The sequence below is a fragment of the Lissotriton helveticus genome, chromosome 11, assembly GCF_964261635.1.
Source record: "Lissotriton helveticus chromosome 11, aLisHel1.1, whole genome shotgun sequence".
NCBI lineage: Eukaryota > Metazoa > Chordata > Amphibia > Caudata > Salamandridae > Lissotriton > Lissotriton helveticus.
Window position 1 is genome coordinate 789,366,013 of NC_136072.1, and position 26,055 is coordinate 789,392,067.

The 26,055-nt window shown below is 46.5% G+C and overlaps 1 protein-coding gene across 2 annotated transcripts in view; it reads left to right on the top strand.

The window, feature by feature from the left end:
- The window catches only part of ELMOD3 (ELMO domain containing 3), a 213,786-nt gene that overhangs the window by 37,287 nt on the left and 150,444 nt on the right, over window positions 1-26,055 (top strand). For both annotated transcript variants that reach the window (XM_078666748.1, XM_078666747.1), the window contains exon 4: window positions 20,758-20,827. In XM_078666748.1, coding sequence (XP_078522874.1) covers window positions 20,758-20,827 — 70 coding nt within the window. The remainder of the gene's footprint in view (window positions 1-20,757; window positions 20,828-26,055) is intronic.

Consider the following 26,055-nt stretch of genomic DNA (forward strand, 5'->3'; position numbering starts at 1 on the left):
TATAGATCCCAATGGACTATCTCTTCCTTCCCTTACACACAAATTGAACTGATTTAAGCCCTTCCCTTCTGTATTAAATTAGCTGAACACACCACACTGACAGGGCTACTGGTCTATCGCCCTCCTAAATCTAAGGCTTCCTACTTGGCTATATTTTTGGACTATGTCCTTCAGGCTAGCTTACGCTATGCCAATTTTACCTTACTAGGAGACATAAATTTAAACGCAGAGGACTCTTCTGACAAGCTTTGCCTTAACTTTCTTTCTACTTTAAAAGATGCTGGTTTAAGCCAACTGGTTTCTCAACCAACGCACAAAGCTACTCTTGATCTTGTTTGCTCGAATTTCTCAAACATCCTGATTGAGGATCCCTATCCGGTGATTTGGTCGGACCACTTTTTTATCCCTTTTTCTATTCACTTTTGCCAGCATGTGAGACCTAGAATTCCCCCTAAGGTGGTAGGACGTAATTGGAGTAAGATCTCCCCTGACAGTGTTGCCCTGCATCTTGTAAATACCACTCCCAAAGACGCCCCTGATTTAGATTCACGCCTGAGTAACCTCAACTGCTGGGTCTCCTCTGCTATTGACTCGCTCGCTCCTATGCGACCGATTAAAACCTTTCGAGCAGCTCCCTCCGCCCCATGGTACTCCGACGAGCTTCAGAAATATAAATCTTCTTGCAAGCTGTTGGAGCGCCGGTGGAGGTCATCCTATGCTATTGACACAAAACTTAAATATAAACTGGCCCTCAAAGAATACCGTAGGAAAATAATTGAGCATAAAAACGCTACCTGGAGGAGAAAATTAATAGAGCGCATGGCTCGGCCAGGGAAATTTTTAACACAGTGAAGACTTTCACAGATCCCTTGGCTCTTAAACAGTGTCTTCCAGTCTCTCAGGCCCTTTGCTCCCGCCTCTCTGACTTCTTTGAAGACAAGATCGCGAAGATCTATGACACCTTCCCCAATAATAATGATCTAGGGAGTGATACGTCTCTACCTGACCGCATCAAGTCTTCCTCCACCTTTTCAGACTTTGAGGCAATCTCACTGGAGCACTCACTGATGGAACTGTCTAGATGCCGCTCCGGCTCACCACTTGACCCTTGGCCAGCTAAGCAATATAAATCATTGGCCTCCTTTCTTAATCCCTTCCTCAACTACATCTAGAATGACCCGTTCAAAACCGGAATTTTCCCGGAGTCTTGGAAACATGCCCAACTGGTCCCGATCTTAAAGAAAGCTAATACAGATCCTAATGAGCCGGTGAACTATAGACCCATTTCTCTGCTCCCAGCCCCTGCCAAGGTCCTTGAAAAGCTAGCGCAGCAACAACTAGCAGGTTTTCTTAAATCCCACGGCCTACTTCATGAATCCCAACATGGTTTTAGAAAGTGCCATAGTACTGAGTCGGCCCTTATAGAAATGGCCGACTCCGTATGGTTGAAACTGGATGGGGTTTCCAGAGCGGTGCTGGTGCTGCTCGACTTGTCGGCAGCATTCGACACCGTCTCTCACCCCATCCTGATTGACCGTCTTCGGTCGATGGGTATTCAGGGGAAGGCCCTGGAGTGGCTGACCTCTTTTTTGTCTAATCGTACCCAGGCAGTCTATACTCACCCTTTTACTTCTGTTAGCCGTCCCCTGAAATGGGGTGTCCCTCAGGGCTCGGCTTTGAGCCCACTATTGTTCAATGTCTATTTTTCTCCTCTGGCCGAACTCATTGCTAGGTCGGGCATCATAGCTACTTCCTATGCAGATGATATTCAGCTGCTTTTCTCCTATGAGAGTGCCACGCAGACTACTTTTGATCCTCTGAAGGATTGTCTGCGTGACATTTCAAAATGGATGGACCATAACTGCCTCCGCATGAATGCGGCGAAAACGGAGGTTCTCTTTTTCCATCAACCCTCCCCTCTTGATGCAACTCTATGGTGGCCACAGGAACTCAGCCTGCCCCCTGTCCCTAAGGACTCTGTAAAAAATCTAGGGGTCAAGTGGGACTCAAATCTTTCCTTTAGTAACCAAATACAGACCGTTTCTGCCGCTTGTTTTTCCAAGATTAGGATGATTAGGAAATTCATCACCTATCTCCCCAGTGACACCAGGAAAACCATAGTCCAGGCATTGATTACATCTCACCTGGACTATGCAAACGGCCTGTATTTAGGGTTGCCCGCGGGCCTCCTACATCGGCTCCAGACAGTCCAGAATGCGGCTGTTCGGCTGGTCTGTGGGGTTTCCCTACGCACCCATATTTCGCCACATCGCAGAGCATTACACTGGCTACCAATCCATCAAAGAGCTGAATTCAAAGCCATGACCTTAGCCCATCGAGCAACTAGGGGTAGGGGATCGGCCTACCTCTCTTAGTATCCATCCCTACTGTAACTCTCGGAACCTCAGTTCCAACTCCCAACATCTGCTTTCCATACCAAGATTCAGGAAAGCACGTTCTGGAGGTAAAACCTTCCAGGTCTGTGCCACAACTCTCTGGAACAAACTCCCGATCGCAATTAGGATGATCCAGGAAGAATTACCCTTCCGTAAGGCACTAAAAACTTTCCTCTTTTGTTAACCCCCCCCAGGACTATCACTCTGCTTTCACTCAGAAGCGCCGGGACACCCCGTTGGGGTAGCTGCGCGCTATACAAAATACACAATAATAATAATAATAATAATAATGAGAATCTAGCAAGAAAGAGCATAAACAATGCTCTAACTTGCTAGAAGCCCCCCCATTCACCATTTCAGAAAGGCCAGGCCATGGGGCCCAAAATCCCCCTCACTTAAAACAAAAAAATGTGAAAAAGGTTGGGCCCTGGGTGATGGGGTCCCTGGGCCATGCAGCCACCCTCCCCTAATAAAGGGCACATTTAAAAAAAAAAAAAGCCTGCTGCAAGTCACCAGAGGCCACACCCACTTTTACCAGCATTCTGCAATTGCACCTCCTGGTGCACTGCTAGTTGGGGAATGAAGTCCAATTGACTCCAGAGGGTTATTGGTGGCCAACGACCCCTCCTGTTACCTCCAGTAAGTCCCACATAGCTGGATTTCTGAGAGGTTGTTGGCCACGCCCCCTTATTGAGCCACTCTGCAAACGTGCCTCGTGGCGCACTGCCAGTTGGGGGATGAAGTCCCCATGGCACTTGAGTGTCCTGGGGCATACAACTACTCCTGCTGTTAACTTCAAGTAAGTTCGACACAGCTGGATTGCTGGGAGGTCTTTTGAGGCCACACACCCTTTCTCCATTACTCTCAAAAGCACCTCCTCGCACACTGCTGTTGGGGGATGAAGTTCTCTTGTATGCTGATGGACCATGGGACCAAGAAGCTCTCTTATTAACTCCAGTAAGTCCCTTACTGCGGTACTCCTGAGAGCTAGTAGGAGGCCCCGGCCCCTTTCTCTACCACTCTGCAAACGTGACTAGTATTTAAAAAAAAACATAGAAGTTCACTTAATACACCAAAGGTTTCAGGGACGTTATACTTAGGAAATAGAATTTTATAAACCTTAGATATTCACAAAAAAACTGAGGTTACAGGGACGTTATAGTTTAACTCAGATTTCACTCGTACAAAACCAGTGAAATTAAGCAGCTATAGTTACCTGAGCTAACTATCCCTTATGCCCCTGCAATGCACTGCTTATGACCTCACATTTTTCATTACTCATGACCTGGTCAGTGACATCACATAATTTTTTTAAAGCTCCTGCCAGTTGGCAGTGGATTTTCGTCCAGATTATGAGTTTTGCGATGTGGACCTGGTGCAGCACCACCACCAACCCGTTGTGAGGCTGTCCACCAGATTATGAGTTTAACTGGTGTCTGGCTGGCTTTTTTTGGGGGCGTTCGCACAGCGGTGCCTTTAAAAACAGGCACCGCTGTAGGAACTTCAAAAACAGGCCTGCATGCATGGACTGAAAAGTGCATGCCATGCAGGAACTGGTGTCTATGCACCAGGGGGCCCTGTTGCGCCCCCTTGGTTTCCTCTCTGCCAGGTTTTACATGGAGTAAGAACCTCAATGCAAACTTTGGTGGAGAGGAAACTCGTAATATGCTTGGCGGGACCACGGCGATCCCACCGCGCCACCAGGGAACGGCGGTCCCATGGCGATTGAACAGCCCGACTCGTAATCGGGCTGTTGGGAGACTGCCACTGCCACACCCCCTGCAAGTCTGGCGGTCTGTGGATTGCTAGATTCATAATTGACGCCTTAGTGCAGGGGTCTTCAAACTGTGGGGCGCGACCCCAGGGGGGCCGTGGAGAGATGCAAAGGGGGTCGCGCATTCCCACTGACACTTCTGCTCAGGCCCAAGGGTTTCAGCCCCCCGCTTCCCCCGTCCTGCGTCTCAGCCCGGGCTCTGCAGTGTAACTCGAGCTGATGGGGCCTCAGCTGGGCAGTGTCTGGAGTCTTATCTCCAGCACACCCGTCAGAGTTTTTCACAGGTCTTTAAAGGCTATTAACATATTGACATGCCTTTGTAAACTGGTTACAGAGGCTTAGTGTTTTTTCCTGATTCCAGTACCCCCTGGGTCCTACTCTGCCTATTCCTTACATTTGTATTTCACATTTACTGCCGTAGAGTGAGAATGCATTTCATGAAAAGGAATATAAAGTAGGGTTGCCAAAAGTAAAATGCCTGTGTGTGTTGTTTAAAGAGCATGCAGAGACCTTCTCTTGACACTAAATAGATTTATAAATAAAAAAGTATGTATTCATTCATTATGTGACTTTTCTGTCTTTGTTCAGGCCGCCCTAGAACACAATTAAAAGTGTTTTCTATTTATATTTGCTGTTCGAAGTACGCACATATAAGTGCTTAAAATACAGCTTTAGGTGTCTGCTTATTTTTGTTCCAACTGGGTCATCAAAATAATCTGCTGGCAACCCTAACCATAGGATTGGAAGTTGGTTGCAGCATCAGCCATTATTTATTTCCTCCACCCTCGATCCCCGATTAAAGCCATAAAAGCAATAGTTTAACTTAGATCTTAAACCCCATGCCACCGTCAATAACATGCTGAGTTACTTCAAGTGTCTGGGAATGCACCCTGCATTCAGACAACTCACTCCTCATTCTCGCCCTTCACTTTCACGCTCACCCTGCACTCATAGCGATCACAATGCACTCACACGGATCACCATGCACTCACACCATTCACCTGCTCACCCTGCACTCACAGTGATTACTCGGCACTCCCAATGCACTTGCGCTGTTCATCCTATACCTCACCCTGCAGTCACACAAGCACACTACTCATTCTGCACTCAAGTGACACTTCACTCACCTGTCTCCCTCACTGCTGATATATAACTCACTCAAACAAGCCCAACAGTAATCCTACATTCATTCGTCCTATTCTGAACTTGCACCCGCACCCAAATTCGTATGGCCACCTTACTCACCCTGCAGTCACACCTCTCACCCTACTCTCACACTGTTGCATCACTCACATGGGCACTCTTGTCACCCACACAGTGCAGAGGGTTAATGTGTCTGCTACAAAGAATATGTTCCATGCAGATCACAGAAATGAGTGAGAGTGAACTATGAGTAGCGCTATAAAAAAAATTGAATGTTTGTCAGAAAGGTGCTATAGAGAGAGGAGGTGCATTGTTGGTGAGTGGTAGTGCGGGAATTCATGGAGGAGGAGGAAACGGGGGTGGGGCACCCAAAAATACTTTAGCACCATGTGCAGCCAGTGTTAGGGCCAGCCCTGGCTGGGAGTGTTAGCCCCCCCCTCCCCACCCTCCTCCTCGAAGTTCTGGCCTAGTGGCTTCTTTGCTTCTGTAGTGCGCTACTGTTACCAAAAGATGTCCTGGGGCTAATAACCATTTGCTGCCTGAAGGCAAATGAGAAACAAGGAGAAGGAGAACCAGCCAAATGGGGTAACCTACAGAGCATAGAGAGAGGTTTTTATATCTCCCTAAAGGACACTAGATTCTTGGTGGAGTGAAGCGAAGGAGGGTGCAAGTCCTAAAACTGCGCGGCCTGCACCAAAACAGCGAAACAGACAACTCATGCCTCCTTGAATTAGGGAACAATAAGCAGAGTGGCACAGGCTGAGAGGAGCATACAGGTCCGACCCGTATGCTTGGTGATGAGATGATGAGAGAGGACAGCAAGGGAGTGAGAGAATTTGATTGAAGAGGTCAGGGATGAGGAGAAATGTAAATTGCAGAAGAGAAGTGTGGACACGCAAGAAGTGAGTGTGAGCCAAAGGTGAGGGCTTCTGTTAGAACAAAGGGGAGATGTGAAAGATGAATGGGGGGACTGGAGAGGTGTAAGATACAAATAGACAAAAAGTTGAATGGAGAGATGAGGTGAATGAGAAGTGCTGAAAGGCACGGGAAGTGGCGGGGCCAGAGAGGCCATGAGATAAATGCGAGCGAGACTGTTAGAGATAAGGGCAGTGAAAAGAAAGAATGGAAAGAGGTGATTAAAGGTGAAGTGAGAGGTTGAATGGGGAGAGTTCACAAGTTGTAAAAAGGGGTGAATGAAAATGGCCTGCAAATTGAGAGAGGGGTCCGAGGTTGGGAGAGGAGAGAGGGATGGGATGGAAGGGAGGGGGTGAGAGGAAAGCGGCATGGGTAAATTACTTAACTCTGCACAAGACCGCCAGGGTGTTAAGGGACCCCTGCTGCTCCCGGCCAGGGCCAGGTGAGCTTCTAATGTGGCAGCACGTATTCCTGCGGAGTGGAAGGCCCTTCACCAAGGTTGACTAGAAATCTTTCTGACGTTAATTGTTGTATTTTGGATATAAACAAGTACTGATGGGGTCAAATCTTTCCTCAGTGTTACTGTGTGTAATAAATTAATTTCAAAATAATGAAGCAATGCTAATCCAAAATACGCGGCATCACATAACATAATTTACATTTTCTTCCCACACAATTTAGTCAAGCCTGTCGCTTAATTTGGTCCTCAACTGCCTCATAATTCCAGTAGCCCAGCCTACAGATTTAGAAATTTTTGTCAGGAGGGGGTCCTTACGCCTCAACATGTTGACAGGGGGGTCTCGCCATTCAAAAGTTTTAAGACCTCTGCCTTAGTGTTTGCCTTGACGGAGCTTTAAAATGGCTCCCGCCAAGCGAGAGCAAATACAGTTTTCCCTGCCACGCTCCTGTGCGAGCGCAGAAACCGCTATGCCCTTGGGGTGAGCACCCCGGAACTCAGCAGGAGCCGGCCCTGGGGTAGGGGGTTGTGGAAAGCGTACCCCTGCGCCCTGGATAATACCACTCCTGACCACTAAATCCAAAGTAGTACCGGTAGTCGGATGTAAAACAGAGCAGTTTAATTACGCTTGAGCGGGCACAAAATCCAGCACTGGAAAAGCATGTTAGTATTGTATTGTGATTGCATTTATATAGTGCTTACTACCCCTGCCGAGGTGTCAAAGCTATTTTTCGGTTAGTAGCACGCTACTCCGGAACCCATAAAGGATTAGTGGTGAATTAGTATAGTGAAAATATGAAAGTAGTTTTGATTGGTGGATATGTTAGCCAGTTATTTATAATGAGAAGGATAGTGGAAGGATAGAAGAGGGAAAAGGTTTGCAATTCTATATTGCTTGCTACCCCTAGCGGGGTGTTGAAGTGCTTTTTTCGGTGAGTAGCACGCTACTTCTGAACCCATAAAGGGTTAGTGGTGAATTAGTATAGTCAAAATATGAAAGTAATTTGAGTGGTTGAAAAAAACTGAGGCGCTTGTCCTGTTTTGAAATTATTATTTTACAATGGATTTCGCTGTCAAATAAAAAAAATACAACTTTTTGACGCACCCCGGTGGAACCCCACCACCTGGCCTAGATGGTAAGGGTGTTCCTACCCTGCCCCCTTGAATTTTTAAAAAACTTTTTTTCGTGGGACAAGGCAGAGTCTGATTCCCAAGATGGCTGACACCACTTCCTGGTTAAACTGCTGGTAGAGAATCTGATCTCAGCATGACTTCTGTCGGATCTGTGGAGGTTCCACGTCCCTAGATGTATGTAAATCTTTTTTCTTTAACCTTACTTGTGTGGGTAGGCATAGTGCTCACGACAGGAAATGGCTCAAAACCCAACGTGAACACACCACATTTTCACAATGAACAAGCATTTGCAATGCAATAGGTATCGCATTAGTAAAGTTTGAGCTATTGGTATGGTAAATGACAAATTTTTTATGTATGTGTTTTTTTTTAAAAATAACGTAATTAATAGCTTTGTCATTTACAATGCCAATAGTTATAACTTTCACAAATGTGACACCTATAGCATTGGTAATGCAACATGTTTTGTATTTACGTGACTTACATGTGTTGGTATTACAAATAACAATGGCTTTTATTTCTTTTTAATAATTAATACTTAAAAGTGATTCTAATTTATAATGGCAATAGCTTAAACTTTTGTAAATAACTTTTGTGAACATTATGTTCAGTGTATTTTATTGTGACGAAAATCCAAGAACAGAAGTGAAATATTAACATCTTTTTGTGACATTTGTAATAAAGCTTGAAACATTGAGAGAACATATTTGAACCAGTGATGCTGTGGTGGTGCTGAGTGATGCTGTGGTTGCGCTGAGTGATGCAGTGGTTGCGTGGAAAGTAAAGTGTGCCATACTGCGATTTCTACAATAGTTAATTGTGGATGCGTTAACAATTGATGTGTGCACTGATGGCTGGTGGTGTGTGTGCCTGTAGAAATGGTGCACTGATGGCTGGTGGTGTGTGTGCCTGGTGGAAGTGTGCACTGACAGCTGGTGGTATGTGCCTGGCTAAAGCGTGCACTGACGGCTGGTGGTGTGTGTGCCTGGTGCTCGCTTCAAGTGTGTGCTTTTAACGAGCCCCAAAGAACACTCCGGGGGGAGGGTGGATTACAGGGCCTCAGCAAAATGTAATTCAAATGTACTTTATTAGTCATAGCAAGTCAACTGGGACAATTCCAAGAACACGCACTAGTCAATATTACTTATTTATGTATGCGATTTTATATAGTGCCTGCACTACCAGAGGCATCAGAGCGCTCTAGATTGGAGCGAGGAGTGCTACATGAGAAGGTTTAAAGTAACAAGGTAGTAAGGAACCACATTTATGGCTACTACGGTTATTCGAGGTGAGAGTTACATATTTACAGATTACAAATTTAGGTGGCACGTAGCCTGCCCCAAGGGGAGAACCACCATGACTGACAGACGCCCCTGCTAAGATGCTATTCAGCAACGGAAACCGAGCTTAGTAGAGTTTGGGGTCAATTTGCGGCTAGGCGTAGAGTTAAGTGTGAACTTGATTTAATTTCAGCAAGGCTCGTCAGACTTCAGCGTAAGTGCTCCCAGCCCTCACGTTGATAAGGAAGCGTGGAACTGGAAATTACAGAGATTTGCCCAGTGTCAGACACTTTAGGTGAAGGGGGGGGAGCGCCAGGATTCGGCGGCTGGTGCCCTGGCTCCAAACTTTGAAACTGCAGGGCACCGCACCATCTCTGGAAAGAGATGTGTTTGGAGCGAATCGCGCCCCCCCCTCCCCCCGTTCTTCTTTAATGTTTACTGACGATCCCCCGCTGAGGAGACTGGCATAAGGCGTGTCCCACCCAGTCGACCCGCCATGGGAAGTATGTTTATCAGGCAGTGTCTGTTCAGCGACCAGCACTGGAAGTTCACAGGAGGTGCGGAGGGCGCGGGCGAGCTTTGCCAAGATTCCCTGGAGACTGCCCGAGAAGGAGTGACTGTCAGTGGGCTTGGAGCAGATTTGACATTAGGTTTGGGTGTGCTCCTGTTCCAGTATTTGAAATGGAAATACAGAAGTTTAGGTACTCACTGTCCCAGAATACCCGCGGGATACTGCGAAGTGACGGTAATATTCCCCTGCATCTCTGCTGAGAAGGGCAGGTGCTCCCCCTTCATAAGTAAAGTGCAGAAACTCTGTATCCAACTGTACCTGCCCATTTAAAGTGCACATCGGCTCCGAGCAGGGGGTGCACCCCGTGCGAACCGTGCAGACTTTGGTGCCCCCACCGCCTGACCTAAAAAATACACAGATCCTAAGCTATGAAGAGGAGCAGAGAATAGGACAACTGAAAGGGCAGATCTCGGGTAAATACACCGCAGATATGCCCACAGGAGACAGACCTGAGGTCAGATGCACAGGACAGGGCAACTGCGGCGAGCCGACCGAGAAGGAAGGAGGGCAGCCACATTGGGCATGAGGGCACATACAACGGGAGTGATACAGCATGGTGGCGAGGGCACCCTCATGGTATAGGGAAGAGGGTAGCATCAGGAGTTGCAACAAAAGCTGAAAGGGCACAGGAATGGAAGCATAGAAATCCTATGACAGACCAGGGGGCAGTTTCGGGCGAGGAAAGGGGCAGCCTTGGGCGCCACCCTGAAGTTGCTGCTGATACCATGTGCCGTGCCAGGGCGCCTGCTGCCAGAGAGCTCCCGAGTCACAGGTGAGGAGTTTGCCAACTACGCACACTGTTGCATGCACTGATAGGGAAGGGCTCACCCACGCCACGGGCCTCTACATGAACACTTTCACCCTTAAACTACAGATGCATCCTGTGCCCGTGCACCCCTTAGCTTGGCAGAGGCACAGTTAGCACTGCAGGGGCACTGTTGGCAGTACAGAAGTAGACGACGTCCCATGTCACCGGTTCTCTGCTGCAACAGAGCATCAAGCAAAATCACAACAAGGGGGCTGCCCGCCCCCCAGCACCCAGATCTGTCCCATCCGCAGCTCTCCTTACCTGTGTAAGTCTCGCCTTCCCGCAGTCACAAGTCCCGAGGATCGCAGCGAGCGCCCGCGCCATGGCTGCCGCCGGACTGGCGGCGGCGGGAGTCGCCCCTGCACCCCGTTGTTCCAGCCGCGCGTCCTCCCGATGCTCCGGCTCCCTTCCGGCTGCCCGCGTGCCCCCCCGCACAACTCCTTGCTCCGCCAGCAACTCTTTCCCCGCGCGCTCGTCTCGCGCTCCAGCAGCCTCCAAGCTCAGGCGGCCGCGCCGTTGACGTCAGCCGCGCGCGAGCTCTTCTACCACACCGGGCCACTAGAGGGCGCGTGACTGCAAGAACTGCTGAAGGCTGGGCGGGCTCCCGCTGGATGCAGAGCACGCGCAGCTCTAACTGTACAGGAGGCGCAGGCGCAGCGTTAGGGGAGCCCGGGAGCTTCGTCAGTGTTACAGGGGTGTCGGAACAATGCTCGATTTCCTGTATTCAAGCACAATTTAAAACGAGGCAGAAAGAGCACGGTGAGTGGGAGGTAGGGGGGGGTTGTATCTGTGTAGAGGGCGCGTGACTGCAAGAACTGCTGAAGGCTGGGCGGGCTCCCGCTGGATGCAGAGCGCGCGCAGCTCTAACTGTACAGGAGGCGCAGCGTTAGGGGAGCCCGGGGGCTTCGTCAGTGTTACAGGGGGGTCGGAACAATGCTCGATTTCCTGCAGTTCTGCAAAGCTTCAGAACAGTATTCAAGCACAATTTAAAACAAGGCAGAAAGAGCACGGTGAGTGGGAGGGGGGGGGTTGTATCTGTGTGTGTGCGCGCCCGTGAGTGGTAGGTGTGCGTGCGTGGCTGTGTGTGGGGGGGGCATGTGCGTGTGTGATTGTATGTGCCTGCGTCTGTGTGGGTGCCTGCCTGCGTGTGTGCCTGACTGCGTGTTTAGGTGAGAATCAGAGGCAGGGGATGTGCACGGCGCCGGCTGGGCGTGCGCGCACACGAGGTCCAATCTCCGGCAGGAGAAGCTCGTGACAGTCTGCTGTCTACATTCCCCCGAAAGTGATTACATTAGTTGTCTCGTATAGACAGCAAAAGCTTCGCTTTTGCTTTCGTCTAGCGAGACCTAAAAATGACCCTTTTTTTTGCAAAGTGCCTAGCTATAGTTTTTTTAACCCTAGCTCTGCCGGCACCTAGGGAAACCTAGCACACCTATACATTTTTGAGGACTAGACACTCAGGGGAATCCCGGATGGGGTGACTTGACTGCCTCTCACCAGGTTCTGTTACCCAGAATCCTTGCAAACCTAAGAAATTGTCAACAAAAACACATTTTCCCCACATTTCTGTGGTGGAAAGTTCTGGAATCTGCACGGATCCACACATTTCCTCCCACCCAGCGTTCTCCCAGGTCTCCCGATAAAAATGGTAACTCACTTGCGTGGGTGGGTCAAGGACCAGTGACAGGCAAGGGCCCAAAACCTATTGAGGCGACATCAAAATTACCTATCACAAACCAACCAGGGGGTCCCATGAGTTTTTGGCCTGGGGCTCGGCGGAGATATAGGGAAACCTACCTAACATACACATTTCTGAAAACTAGACACCCTGGGTAGTCCAGCAAGGTATGGCTTGCGTGGGTCCCCCATCATTCTCCTACCCAGAATCCCCTGCAAACCTCAAATTTCGCCCAAAAATTAACTTTTTCTCACATTTCTGTGGTGGAAAGTCCTGAAATCTGTGTGGCTCCACAAATTTCCTCCCACCCAGCGACCAAATGCAGCATCCGAAGCAGAAGCAAATACCTAACATGTCTGCCGGAAATATAGCTGTTGCCATCAAGGGACTAGTAGACCAATATGAAGACATTGATGGCTTCCTTAGCAAACCCATCATAAAAGTAAAAACCAAGAACTTCTTCAACTCTTCCAGATTTGTGGCAGTCCACCAGGTAGCTCTAGAGCGGTGCTTAAGGCTGGCACTGTTGTCCCTCAAAAACTGTTCGGCATACAAATTAGTCTGCTCAACAATCTCTGCCAAAAACACATCTTCCATAAGCAACTGAAAAAAATTTATTGGCAAAACGTTTTCAGTACTCATTCTACACCCTGGAACACCAGTAAAGTCTGGCAATGCTGGCTGCACCATGCCTGGGGCAACCTAGAGGTCACCACTTTCAACCGGAAGCCTTGCAGCCCACATGCCTCTTGCTGTACAACACCAACGGGAAGCCTTGCAGCCCCAGATGCCTCTTGCTGCCGCACTACACCAAGGGGAAGCCTTGCAGCCGCAGGCTTCAGGCCAGATGCCTCTTGCTGCACAACACCAACGGGAAGCCTTGCAGCCCCAGATGCCTCTTGCCGCCGCACTACACCAAGGGGAAGCCTTGCAGCTGCAGGCTGCAGCCCAGATGCCTCTTGACGCACTATCGGCACATCAATGTCCTCCTCTAACACAGGCACTTCATCCGCACTGAGAGAAGCTTCATCATACGATGATTCCATGTGGAGAGAAAACTCACTGCCTGAATCTTCCCCTCCCACCTCTGCCTCAGAATCAGAGTCAGTCTCTAAACCATGGTCAGATGAAGACTCAAAAAGCATACCAACAACCTGCTGAGCAGTAATCCTAAGAAAGGAGACTGCACAAACAAGTCAGCAACAACTAACACTGTGCAAAATAAGTAGTAAACAAAGTGTGGCTTTAGCAAAAGGTCTATATACTCAAAAACATAACTCTTACCAAAGATAGCTACACTCCCCAGCACCTACTCTGCAGAGACACAGCAAAAAGCAACAATATCCCACTAGAAAGGAAAAAAAACCACAATTACTCATAAGACAACAAAGTACACATCGAACACTAATGCAAAACGATTTTGACACTCAAAACACAGAAGCCAAACATACTGCTATTATTACACCATTTGCAAAAAACACATTCATGTAGAGAAATTAAACTAATTTACAGTACATAGCACAAAAAAAATATCTTACCAAGCACAACTACACAAGCTTCAAAACCAGCAGTAACAAAACCGCAACCTGGCACAGTCTAAAGAGCAAAAGCCTTGAACTAGAATAAAATAAAGAAATAAAAAAATACTATTACATTTCGCAAACAATAATACAATTAAAATTACAACGCACAATGTCGCTACCCAAATGGTCAATCTGCCAAATGGGCCTTCAAATAGGGCTGAGAAAAATGGTGATTAGGTGAGGTTTTCTACCAAGCCACTCTATCCCACAGGTGGGGCAGAAAACTGACAGATATTTGCCGCCCCTTGGGAAAAAAAATTAGATCCCTGGTGCCTAGTAGGGTTTTCTGCCTTACCCTCCAAAAATAATGGGGCAGATCTGTTGGAGGGCAGAAAATACACAAACGTATTTTAACCCCCCTGAGAGTGACCCTTGGTCAAGGGGTTGCTTCCATTACCTATAAAAGAAAATTCCTGGTGTCTACTGGGGTTTTCTGCCCACCCCCCCTATCAGGAGACACTAAGGACAAAAAAAGGACCGACTGCCACCTGGGGGGTTGGGCAGAAAAAAAATCCACAAATTCTTTAGAAGCGAACTTTGCCCAAGGGGTCGCTTCCACACACTACAAAACACAATCACTAGGGCCTAGTGGGCCGGGGGGCAGAAAGGCCAAAACAGGCCGATCTGCCCCCAGGGGGGGGCAGAAAAACCTACAGAAAAAAATGCTCCCTTTTGGAAGCGACCCTTGCCCAAGGGGTCGCTTCGATCTAAATTTAAATCCCCCAAAACAAACCCTGGTGGCTAGTGGTGTTTTTTGCCCCCCTGGGGGCAAAACAACCAAAAAAAGGGTCAATTTTCCCTTGGGGGGGGGGAGAAGGGCAGAAAAACATCAACAAACAAATGCGCCACTTTGGAAGCGACCCTTGCCCAAGGGGTCGCTTCCATCTAAATTTAAATGCCCCCAAAAAGAAACTCTGGTGGCTTGAGGCGTTTTCTGCCTGCCTGGGGGCAAAACGGCCGAAAAAGGGGGGGGGCAAAAAACATGAACAAATAAATGTGTATGTATGTATTGTGCACTTATATAGCGCAGACTGTCACCCAAAGGGTATCCTGGCGCTCTGACTAAACATAGCTAAATACATGCATACAGAGATTACGCTGCTCTAGGAAACAAGTAGGTCTTCAGGCTTCTCTTAAAGGCTAGGAATTCACCATGACTCCTCAATAAAAACGGGAGAGAATTCCACAGCTTAGCAGCGGCAAAGCTAAAGGAGCGGCCACCCATCCTTACCCTCTGAAACCTGGGAACTGTCACCAAGCGTGCAGAGTAAGAGCGTAAGGTCTGGGAGGTGGAATACCAGGAAAACAAGTTCTGCAACAGAACTGGACCACGTCCATGCAAGGCTTTAAAAACCAGGCAAGAGGATTTGAAAAGAATCCGTTGATGCACTGGCAGCCAATGCAAGTCGCCCAGCGCAGAGGTGGAAGAAGCCGTGCGCGGCCGGGAGAGGGCCAGTTTGGCTGCCATATTTTGAACGCGCTGCAATTTACCAACCAGCAATTTAGGTGCTTCAAGAAGCAGAGCGTTGCAGTAGTCCAGCCTGCTTAAAATGATCCCACGCACCACTTCTGGTCTGGCCTGTGCTGGGAGTAGCGGCAGGACTTTCCGCAACATCCGCAGCAGCATCATACACATAGCAACGGTTTTGTTGGCAAAGGCATCCAATTGCAAGTTGGGGCCAAACACAACCCCCAAATTGCGAGCAGACTCTGCTGCTGACACTGCCCCTAAGAAGGAGGACGGCCAGAAATCATCTGGTAGAGGGCGAGGAACGCGGTCATTGGAACAGTACAGCACCTCCGTTTTCGAACCGTTAAATTGGAGGGAATTGGAACGCAACCTGTCCGCTGTAGCAGTCATGCAGCGATGGAATGTCTCTAAAGAGACTGCATCTTTACCCTCCAAAGAAAAGATCAGTTGGGTATCGTCAGCGTAATTAAACACTGAGACACCAAAGGACCTTCTCAGTTGGATCAGAGGGCGGAGGTACAAATTGAATAATATTGGGCTGATGGCCGAGCCCTGAGGCACACCCTGCCCTACTTTCCGCACTCCCGACCTAAAAGGCGGCAGTGCCACCACCTGCTGTCTGTTGTTAAGATACGAAACTAACCAGTCCCTCGCCTGCCCTTTCACCCGATCTCCTCTAGTCTCCTGATGAGGGTGGAGTGGCTGACCGTGTCGAACGCGGCCGACATGTCGAGCAGCACTAAAAAGGCTGCCCGACCCATGTCGACCCGCAAACGGAGATTGTCCAACACGACCACCAGCGCGGACTCCGTCCCATGCGCTGGCCGGAATCCAAACTGGGCCACATCCAACCTGATGTTATCTTCTAGGAATCCAGATAGAGATCGGGTAACCAGCTTTTCCATGATCTTTACCGGAAAAGGAAGCAGAGAGATGGGCCTGTAATTTGACAAACAGGTGGGGTCAAGTGTGGATTTCTTCAGGAGGGGTGAAACTACCGCCAATTTCCAGCACTCCGGGACAGTCGCGGTGTTAAAGGACTGAAGACAGATGGAATACAAAGGGTGGAAGAGGTCCTTCTGGAACAGCTTCCAAAATGTATGCGGAAGCGGATCCATCGGAGAACCCGATGACACAGTCAGCGCCAATTTACAGAACCCCTCAAAGTCAGGAAGGGAGAAACAGCTCAGCAGAGGCCGAATAGATGGGTCTTCCGGAATACCCAGACTAGATGACGTGTCCGGGGGGCCCGGGGAAGATGGCCCGGCCTAGCCAGTCCGTTCAGGATGGTAACGATCTTGTCCTCGAAGGCAGCAGCCAGTGAGTCACATAAGGCCTGGGAGGCAGGAATATTATTCGTGGCGCCAATCGGATGAGAGAGGTCATTGACAATCTTAAAAAGTGTCTGCGACTTATTAGTTGCCTGGTTCAATGTATCCTCCAAATAGGCAGCCTTAGCACATTTGATCTGTGTTTTATATTCCTGTAATACTAGTTTAAAACTGACTTTCGCTGTGTCTGAGTAATACTTCCTCCAAGCCCTTTCTGCCCGCTTGCATTTCTGCTTCAGCAGTAGAAGGTCTTTGGAGTACCACGGCATCGCTCGATTTTGTCTATCCCTAGATCTGCGCAACGGCGCAACCGTATCCAAGGAGCTCGAGATTTGCTGGCACAAACTAGTATAGCTTGCATCAACATTGTCACCCAGCACATAGTGACCCTTACCCAAGGGGTAGGTTCCATTGAAAAGAAATCCCTGCTGCTAGTGGGGGCATTTCCGCTGCACGATCGCGACGCTGTACGCGTTTGTGCAGCAGAAATGCCCTGCAAAGAGACATTGGGGGAGAGGAAAATCTCTTTCCTCTCCCTCGATGCATTCTCCAAACCCCCCCAGGAATAAGGAAACCTACCTTGTTTCTCCGACGCCTGGAAGCAAATGGCTTCCAGAGCGTCTGGGACTTCGCGATGATGTCAGCGCGCGCTGACGTCATGGGATTCCCATGGGGGGGGGTCGGGGGTGGCAGAGGAAACTCTTCAGCTACCATCCCCCTTTGTGGGGGCAAGATCGGACACCCGTTGGGGGATCGCCAGTGCTTCCCCATGGGTGCATGTCATGACGAGCTGGACTAGTCATGAGCACACGCCCACTGAGCACCGAAAGGTGTAATAAACCAAAACTACTGAACACAGTTACAACAAACTACAAAAAGCACTCTTTCTGGACCAAGGCCTAGTGTTTGGCAACATTTGATGTAATTCTTTTTAGCGGTTCAGCTGTAGTGGTCAAAATCCCTATGGGAAATTGCATGGGTAAGACATGTTGGGGGGGGGGTGGGGGGGGGAGGGTCTTTTTTTTTTTTTGGACCCCCACTTCGGATTGCCGCTGAGAAGATTGTTGTACTAGTTATGGAAATTTCGGGAACATTAGTCAAACAGCGCCAAAGTTATTAGCAAAACAAATACACTTCGTCTGTGTAAGGTCGGTCCTAACATAACTACCTACTGGAGACCGCAGTAGTGATATATCACACACTCACTCTTAAACTGTTGACAACGTCTCATTTAATACTTGTCTACCCTTCTTAGGTTCAGCATGCCGGACAGCACAGCTGTCTGGTTTCAAAAAAACTTTTTTTTTTTTTAAAGTAAGTAATTTTATTTGGTTCAGACCTCAACTGAGATCAACATTTACAGATATAACATTATTATTATTGAGTTAAAATGATTAAAATAGTAACACTTTTAAGACGCACAGTAGAATGGAAAAGTAATAATGTTTCATTGTCTACTTATACAACATTCAATAAAATAGAAAATAAAAATGTTAAGATTGGGCGCTTTACCTTTAGAACAGCTTCAAGAAACTATTAAAAAACTTAAACAAGTTATGGCATACATATTCATTGACTGGAGAGTTACACAACTTAATTAAATCATGAGCTAAGATCGCATTATACTTTAGTTGAACTGGAGTTATATATCGTTGTCGAGCCTCTACCATACTCGCATTAGGACAGATTAATAAAACGTGAAGCAAATCTGGTCTACCACCTTTGCACAATTCACATATGCCTTTAGTTATTTGTACCGCCCAACTGGATAAGTATGTTGCTAATGGGAGTATACCCAAACGTAAAAGCAGGATACAGCACCTTACCCCGTGCTCAAGCTGAAATCGTGAATAGGGAGCGTAAGTTTTAAAATTTATATTTTCTGCGAACGCTTTACAATGCTTAAATTGAATACAATAATCTTTATCCATTTCATAACTGATTCTAGGGTCCAAATGTTTTAAAAACAGTTTCAAGAACGCTGGAGACCACTCCTATAAAAGTGCAACAGTGCATTGTGAAACCTCAAAGGCTTTTAACATATTCCTATTGAACGTCTACCCAGACGCCTCGTCTCTAAAAGTCTCCAGTTTTAACAAATGCCTTAATGTTTCTGGTGCTGCATGTAAAAGGTTCTACCCCCACCTTATGATATTGGAAATTACTCGAGCAGAAATTCCCGTTGGAGATAGCTCAAGACGAAGAGCTTGGACTGGTATCGACGGTGACACTTTTACCAATTTTCGGCATATGGTTCTCTCCCTTACTTTTATAGATTGCCATGTTTTAATTTGAGTGTATTCCATGGCATATGATAGAATCAGTGGGATTTTCATGCCATAAACTTCCAACATTGGTATAAAATGTCTATTTCCAGTAGAGTGATATAGTCTCTGTAGACCTATTGTGGACTTGAAAATCCGCCCATTGGTAGGCTTCATTGCCACTCATTTGCTTTCTTCGTATTCAATGGCTTTCCTTGTCCCGCTCATCTTTCTTGTGTTTGTCCCATGGCATTTTTACCATTTATCTGATTGGCTGGCTTCTATCTTTCCACTGCTCACTTTTTGGGAACTATTTTTTTTCTTTTTGAATTAGCACTGCATACAGAGTATGTATTTCCCAACTCTCTCCTTCTTGTGCTTCTGAACCCCACCTCCTGCAGTCCCAATACCCACCATGCGCTGATGCCCCCCTTGTGTGCTGGAAGCTCTTTTGTGCTTCTTCCCTCACCTAACTCCCCCATACTCTGCATTGCTTTCTTCCTCATGTGCCGCTTTACCATCCTCCCACCCACTCCACGTTGCTTCCCACCCTCGCCCAATATATATATATATATATATATAGATAGATAGATAGATAGATAGATATATGAAATTTTATAGGAAATCGTCATTCTTAATGACGGCAGTTATTTGATTTCAAATGATAAACATACTGCCCTCTATACTAGAATTCAGAAAATATTACAGGTCATAACCCCTTTCTCAGTCTGTCCCATAAAAAGGAACTATTTAACTGATCCTGCAGAGTGAAAAACTTCTGAAATTAGGGAATCGTGGAAAAGGATCTAAATTGATCTCCATTTTAAACGAATGGCCATCCCACTTTCTCTTTTTGAGAGAGGCTAGGAAAAGGAATTTCTAGGAACTAAGGGGCACATGCATCAAGCAAAGGAATTGCGATTCCTTAATAGCGATTATTAAGGAATCACTATTAAGGAATCGCAATTCCTTATGCATGCAGGTTTCGCAGAAAAAATAGCGATTCCCACACATTCTATATTAGCGAATCACAAATTGCGATTCGCTAATAGGGAATGCTTTCCCATTCATTCCTGTGGACCTAGAGATCTATAGGAATGAATGGGAAAGCATTTGCAATTTGCGATTACCAGATAGGTATTTGAAAATTGCGAATGCAATTCAAGGGTGCAAGGGGGCCAAAAGGCCACCCTGATGCACCCCCAAAAATGGTATTTGTTAGTATATGGCGCACACACAGGCCCTAAGGGCGTGTGTATGCGCCGCATGGCACGTAGAAAAATGCAATTCACAGCATTTTTCTAAGGAATTGCAAATTACCATAAACTTGAAGTTGTTGGTTATTTGCGATTCCTTAATGCAAAGTCTCATTCTGAGAAAGCTTATTGCATTGCATTTAGGGAATCGCAAATTGCGATTCCCTAACTGCATTAGCAAAATAGGTAATCACAAAAATTGTGATTTACCTATTTTGTGAATGCCTTTGAGGTTGATGCATCCCAAAAGGCTATATACCGATCGCAAAGGGGCAGATTCTGCGAATCTGCTAGTTTGCGACCAGTAAACAGCTTGATGCATGTGCCACATAATCAGTCCAAAAAGCACTGATTGGAAAAGTCGAAATGTTTCAAAAAATGCTACTTCTTAAAGCCTTGTTATCTTTACAAATATATTTACCAAACATTAACATTTTAAAATGTGTTCCAGAATCCTACATATTGGCAGAGATTTTTATGTTCATTTTATTGAAGAAACCCTCTGTGTGTGCGATAGAGCTCTTCTCTGCTGATAACCAACTCACTCACCCCAGTCGTTTCACTTTTCATGTAAAATTGTACACCTATTGAGTCCAAGCCTTCATCCTCCTCCTTCCTTTTAGCTTGGAGATTCATGCAAATGCAGATTATTTGGTGTGGCAGCATGTCTCTGATATTTGTTTTTCCCCTAACTAGATTTCAGTTTTGAAACAAAATGGACTTCTGCAGACATTTGTGACAGGAGGACTGGAACAGAAACAGGAAGGTAAGTTTCTTTCTCAATCAATCAATCTGGTTTGCAAAGCGCGTCTACTCACCTGTGAGGGTGTGATGGTGTTTTTGGGGGGGGGGGGGGGGGGTTTATGGTCTGTGGATCCATCTGGGCGTGGAGGTTCATTCGAAGAGCCAGGTCTTGAAATCCTTCCGGAATTGGGTCAGTGACGGGGAATGCCTGAGGTGGAGGGGCAGGCTGCTCCAGGTCTTGGCGTTGAGGTAGGAGAAGGCTCGTCCTCCTGTTCTGGTCTTCCATGGGATGGTGGCCAGGGCAAGTTGGGCAGAGCGAAGTTGTCTGGCGGGTACGTGAAATGAGAGGCGGTGGTTCAGATATGGTGGTCCTGCGTTGTGCTTTGTAGGCATGTGTGAGGAGCTTGAAGGTGATTCTCTTGTTGACTGGGAGACAGTGGAGTTGTCGGATGTGTTGCGTGATATGGCTGCCGCGGGGTATGTCGAGGACCATGCTGGCTGCTGCACTTTGGACGTTCTGTAGTTCCCTGAGCCATTTCTGGGTGATGCTGATGTGTAAAGTGATGCTGGTGATGAGTGTGAGGGTGACCGTCTTTCTGGATTCTGTGGGGATCCATCTTAATGTCTATCGGAGCATGTGTAGCGTCTGGAAACAGGATGAGGATGCAGCGTTGATCTGGCGGTTCATTGTGAGCGAGGAGTCCAGTAGGATACCGAGGTTGTGTGCGTGGTCCGTGGGGGTGGGAGGGGTTCCCAGAGTGGTGGGCCACCAGGAGTAATCCCAGGCTGAAGGGGCGGGTCCTAGGATGAGCATTTCGGTCTTGTCCGAGTTGAGCTTGAGGCAACTGCCTTTCATCTAGGTGGCCACAACATTTATCCCTATGTGGAAGTTGGTTCTGGTGACTGTGGGTTATTTGGTGAGGGAGAGGATCAGCTGGTTGTTGTCAGTGGAGGAGTTGATGTTGAGTCCGTGGTTTCTGATGACGGCTCAAGGGGGGCCATGTAGATGTTGAAGAAGGTGGGGATCAGGGAGTAGACCTGGGGCACTCCGCATCTTATCTCTGTCGGTTCTGAGAGAAACGGGTGTAGTCTGACTCGCTGTGTACAGCTGGTAAGAAAGGAGTAGATTGAGGCCAGGGCCCTTGTGGAGTCTCGTGATTAGGCTGTGGTGGGGCCTGAAGGGGCTGAGAGGTCCAGTACGATGAGGTAGCGGATGTCGGTGGCAGGGAAGAGTGCGGTCTTGGTGCTGTGTTTGCTTTGGAAGCTGGATTGAGAGATGTCCAGGATGTGGTTCTCGTCTTCTCACCGTTACCATATGTGCTCTGACATCGACCCCTCATTGTTGTTCACACAAGGATGGTGACCATTTCCCAGAATGTGTTTTCATTATGCCCCTCATTACGAAAAAATCATCAGCAGTTAAGATGTGTTCACTTCCTGCTTTTTATAGCCTGTTTGTTCTTACTCTGTTTCAACATTTCATCCATACCTGTTTTTTGCTCTTGAAATTACCTTTTGTGAGTAAAGACGGTGAGCGCTAATCATTTTCACATACCCTTTCTAATTCCCTTGTCTATGCTGTCTTAAGCTGCTCTCTGTTGCGGGTGTAGATGCAAATGTAAGAGGTCACATATACCTCGATATGGCATTTATGTTGTAGGTTACGCTAGGTTTTGTAGAATGCATGACACCCATTAGGTCTCTTGGTGCTGGAACCAGAAAAAAGATGATGGCTGGCCATAACGAACGTTACGTTCTGGGGAATGACCAGGTTTTTAACTCTTTTTAAAAGAGAAGAAGCAGTGTCTGAGGCCTCTGATGGAAAGGAAGAAAATTCAAGAGTTTTGCAAATAAAATGAAGAAGGCAAGTCCACTGGCCTTTGTAGTTCGAAATCTATCAATAGCCAACATCCTGGTGGATGACATTTTCGACTTTAAGAGGGTTTGAAGTAAATGGATTTTTGTAGAAGATATTTCAGCCTGCTCATATGAATCGCTTTGAAAACACGGATATGAGATTTTGTGCTGTCTTGTTTAGAGACGAGGTCAAGCATATGGCCATTTGTGTGGGTGCAGTGGCGTTGTAAAATATTGTCTTGTAGTAAAGATTTAACTTGAGAGATGTTTGTCCGATTGTTTCTACTCCAGTGAACGTTGACATTTCCAAGAATTATATATTCTCTTTCAGATACGACCTAAGTCATAAAGTCAATTGGCTCCTTTGCAATGCTCATGCAATAACGAGGTGGTTGGTAGATAATATTAATTCTTGGATTCTTTAAGGAAAGTTTGTCTCAATAGTAACGCACCGGACGGGTGCGAGTTGAGACACTTATTTACCATCTGAGGAATTCTTTTTAAATATGGATGATCCAGTCTACAGATCGTGTGGTTATTTCAAGATGTATAATTTCATAAACAAACCTGTACAATGAGAACAAAAAGAAGCGTTGAGGATGTGGTGAAGAAAATTTCAGTGCATGTGATATTATTTATTGAATTATCTCTAATTAAAGGGACTATGACCGTGGGCTTAGCAATTGCATATATTCTGTTTAGAAGAGTCTCAGCTGTGGTGTTACGCGTTGATAGTTGCAAAAAACTGACTATGGATAATTATTTATAGACTATTGAAACGTACTAGTCTAATTTATTTAGGTGCACCATGGTCTGATAATCATCAAAACTGTTAAAAGCACTGTGGCTTTATTATTCTCTTATACTACCTCCTTTTTGTGGGTCTGGCTTGATAGAGTGCTTAACAATATACATAGAGTAGGTTTTGCTTATTGCCCAGAGGAATATTACTCTCTCACTTCATGCGGTTGACTGGAGTTTAGTTTATCATTCTGCTTCCTAAAGAGTGCTTGAATTGTAATGCAGCGTGAGGGTATGTTTTGCATCTCGAAAGTACACTGAATCGACATGCACTACATTCCTCATCTCGAAGATGCATTGTATCCTGAAAATCATTGTTTTATGTTTTCACTGCAGATGACGTCTTTAATGTTTTAGTTGGGACTCCAAATGCAAGCCACTTCTGTCGACATTATCAATGCTTGTTCTAGATTTGGATGAATTAATGAGGATTTATGGGTTTTGATACACATTGTGACCAGAATCATATGAAGTTAGATAAAGGATTCTAATGAAGTAAGATAAAGGCTACCCATGAGGTATCCTTATCTTTTTTTTATTATTGGAATTCTGTGCAAGACCTGAGTGCACAGAATTAGAGTTGCAGCTCCGAATCAAGAAGTCCTCAACTAAAATGAGTTGACTGAATCCATTGAAAAATACCAACAACCCCCACTATTTGTCTGATGGTTGCACAAACTAATCTCCGTAAACTTCCAGGCAAGTCTGGTCAAATGTTTAGGAATTGAGAAAAATTCTCATCAAAATGTCCAAAAATACATTTTATTTCATTGTTTAAAAATGTGCAAATTAATCTTACCAGGGTTTGAAATGATGTGCTGATTAAATCCCTGAATGGTCATTAATCATAACATGTGAAATTCCATTAATTCCATACGGTAGGCATCTGCTCACAAAACTTGTTGAGATGTTTAAGTCCTCAGTTTGGTCCTGGTATAGTCAATAAAATTGAAATGTAGCAGCAATTCTTTTTAAATTGAATTATGAAGTATATTGTCTGTAAACTGAAATGTTCATGTTCTCTTAAAATGAGTAGTACCATAATAAACAGTTATTGGCAATGCGATTTGCTTTAACATTTCCAACTTAGTATCTGGACTAATATATAAAAAGGGTAGCAAATAGGTGGCAGTACCAGTTGAAAGTCTGCATGCAAGGACGGGTGCACTGCCCATTCCTCTCCCTATCATGTAACTGTTCTTGCTAGTAGGGATGCTTGATCTTCTGCTTCCACTGCTTTAGCTACGTGGTGTGTTATTGTAGTTTGGTTAACACCTTTTCACTTTTCAAACGTGAAAGTGGCATTCTAAACAATCAGATGGAGAGCTCTGTGCAAGTGCTGTGACACAGATGGGTGGAGGTGTGGGCAGAGGCTGCTAAGTAAAAATGAAGGGTACAAGCTTTTTTGCAACCCACGGAAGAGGTACAACAGAGTCAGCAGCAGATGCTTTCCCCACAAATGCAAAGATTTGTACACCACAGGTATCTGCAGTTTTCTTCCCACGTACTTACTAGGCCTGGGGCAGTTTGCGGAGTTCCGCTTCTCAGAACTCTGCGAAGTGACCAAAAAACTCTGCCGCGCTATGCGTAGTTCTGCAAGTGGCAGTGTGTGCTTGGTCACGCCTGTTCGCGTTGATTGTTAGCGCTGGGTGTTTGTCCCGCACTGGAAAATCAACACGAACTGCACCATGCACACCACAAGAGTGTGCTACTTCTTTTCTGTCACTCGAGTAGATTTTCTACTTGAGTGGCAGCTTTCTCAACGTGAACGGAATGTTTCTCGGCGCGAGCAGTCGCAACCACCCGCGTTGAGAAATCCGACCGCTCGCGTTGAGAAATCTCCCTGGTTGGTGGATTTTTCTCGCTTGCAGACGCCAACTTGACGTTGGCGAGTGAGAGCGAGGAAAAATCTCGCCAGAGATTGAGAGCGAGGAAAAATCTCGCCAGAGATGAATTTTCCTCATTTTTCGGAATTCTGCATGCTCCGGGGAGTGCGGAAGACTCATGGAGCGGAGTTCATCACCCAGAGCTAATACTTACTGGTATGAAGCAGGCTGCAGCAGTACAAACTTCGCTAGATCTATGTATAAATAAATACGTGTTGCAGCATTGCAAGTTCCCCGTCCTTGGAGAGGAAGACTGCAGCAACGCTTCAAGAGTCTATTTCATAAACAGAAGAGAAATGTGACAGGAAGCAGCAGTTGACACTTGTTCAAACACACAGGTACTGGTGATCGCAGCAGTAGATGCTTCCTGTATAATAGGTGGAATTTATGTTGGATTATCAGAAAAGCCAGACATGTAGGTCACAAAACAAAGTGCACATTTTTAAGAAGCAGGCAAACCATGCTTCAAGAATCTCCATAATAAGAAAAGGGGGCAGTCCTTAAGAAGCCCCATCAGATTGTCAATCACTTAATCAATTTATCTTTAAATAATTATAGGGCATCTTCCACTCATACTGTGATAATGTCTTCTTTGAGAAGATACAGGGACCGAAACCTGAAGTAGAAAGTGACTTGATAATGAATGAACCGATTGCACTCAATTCAAATAAAATTGCAATAAGCAGACTTAAAATCGGCAAAGCAC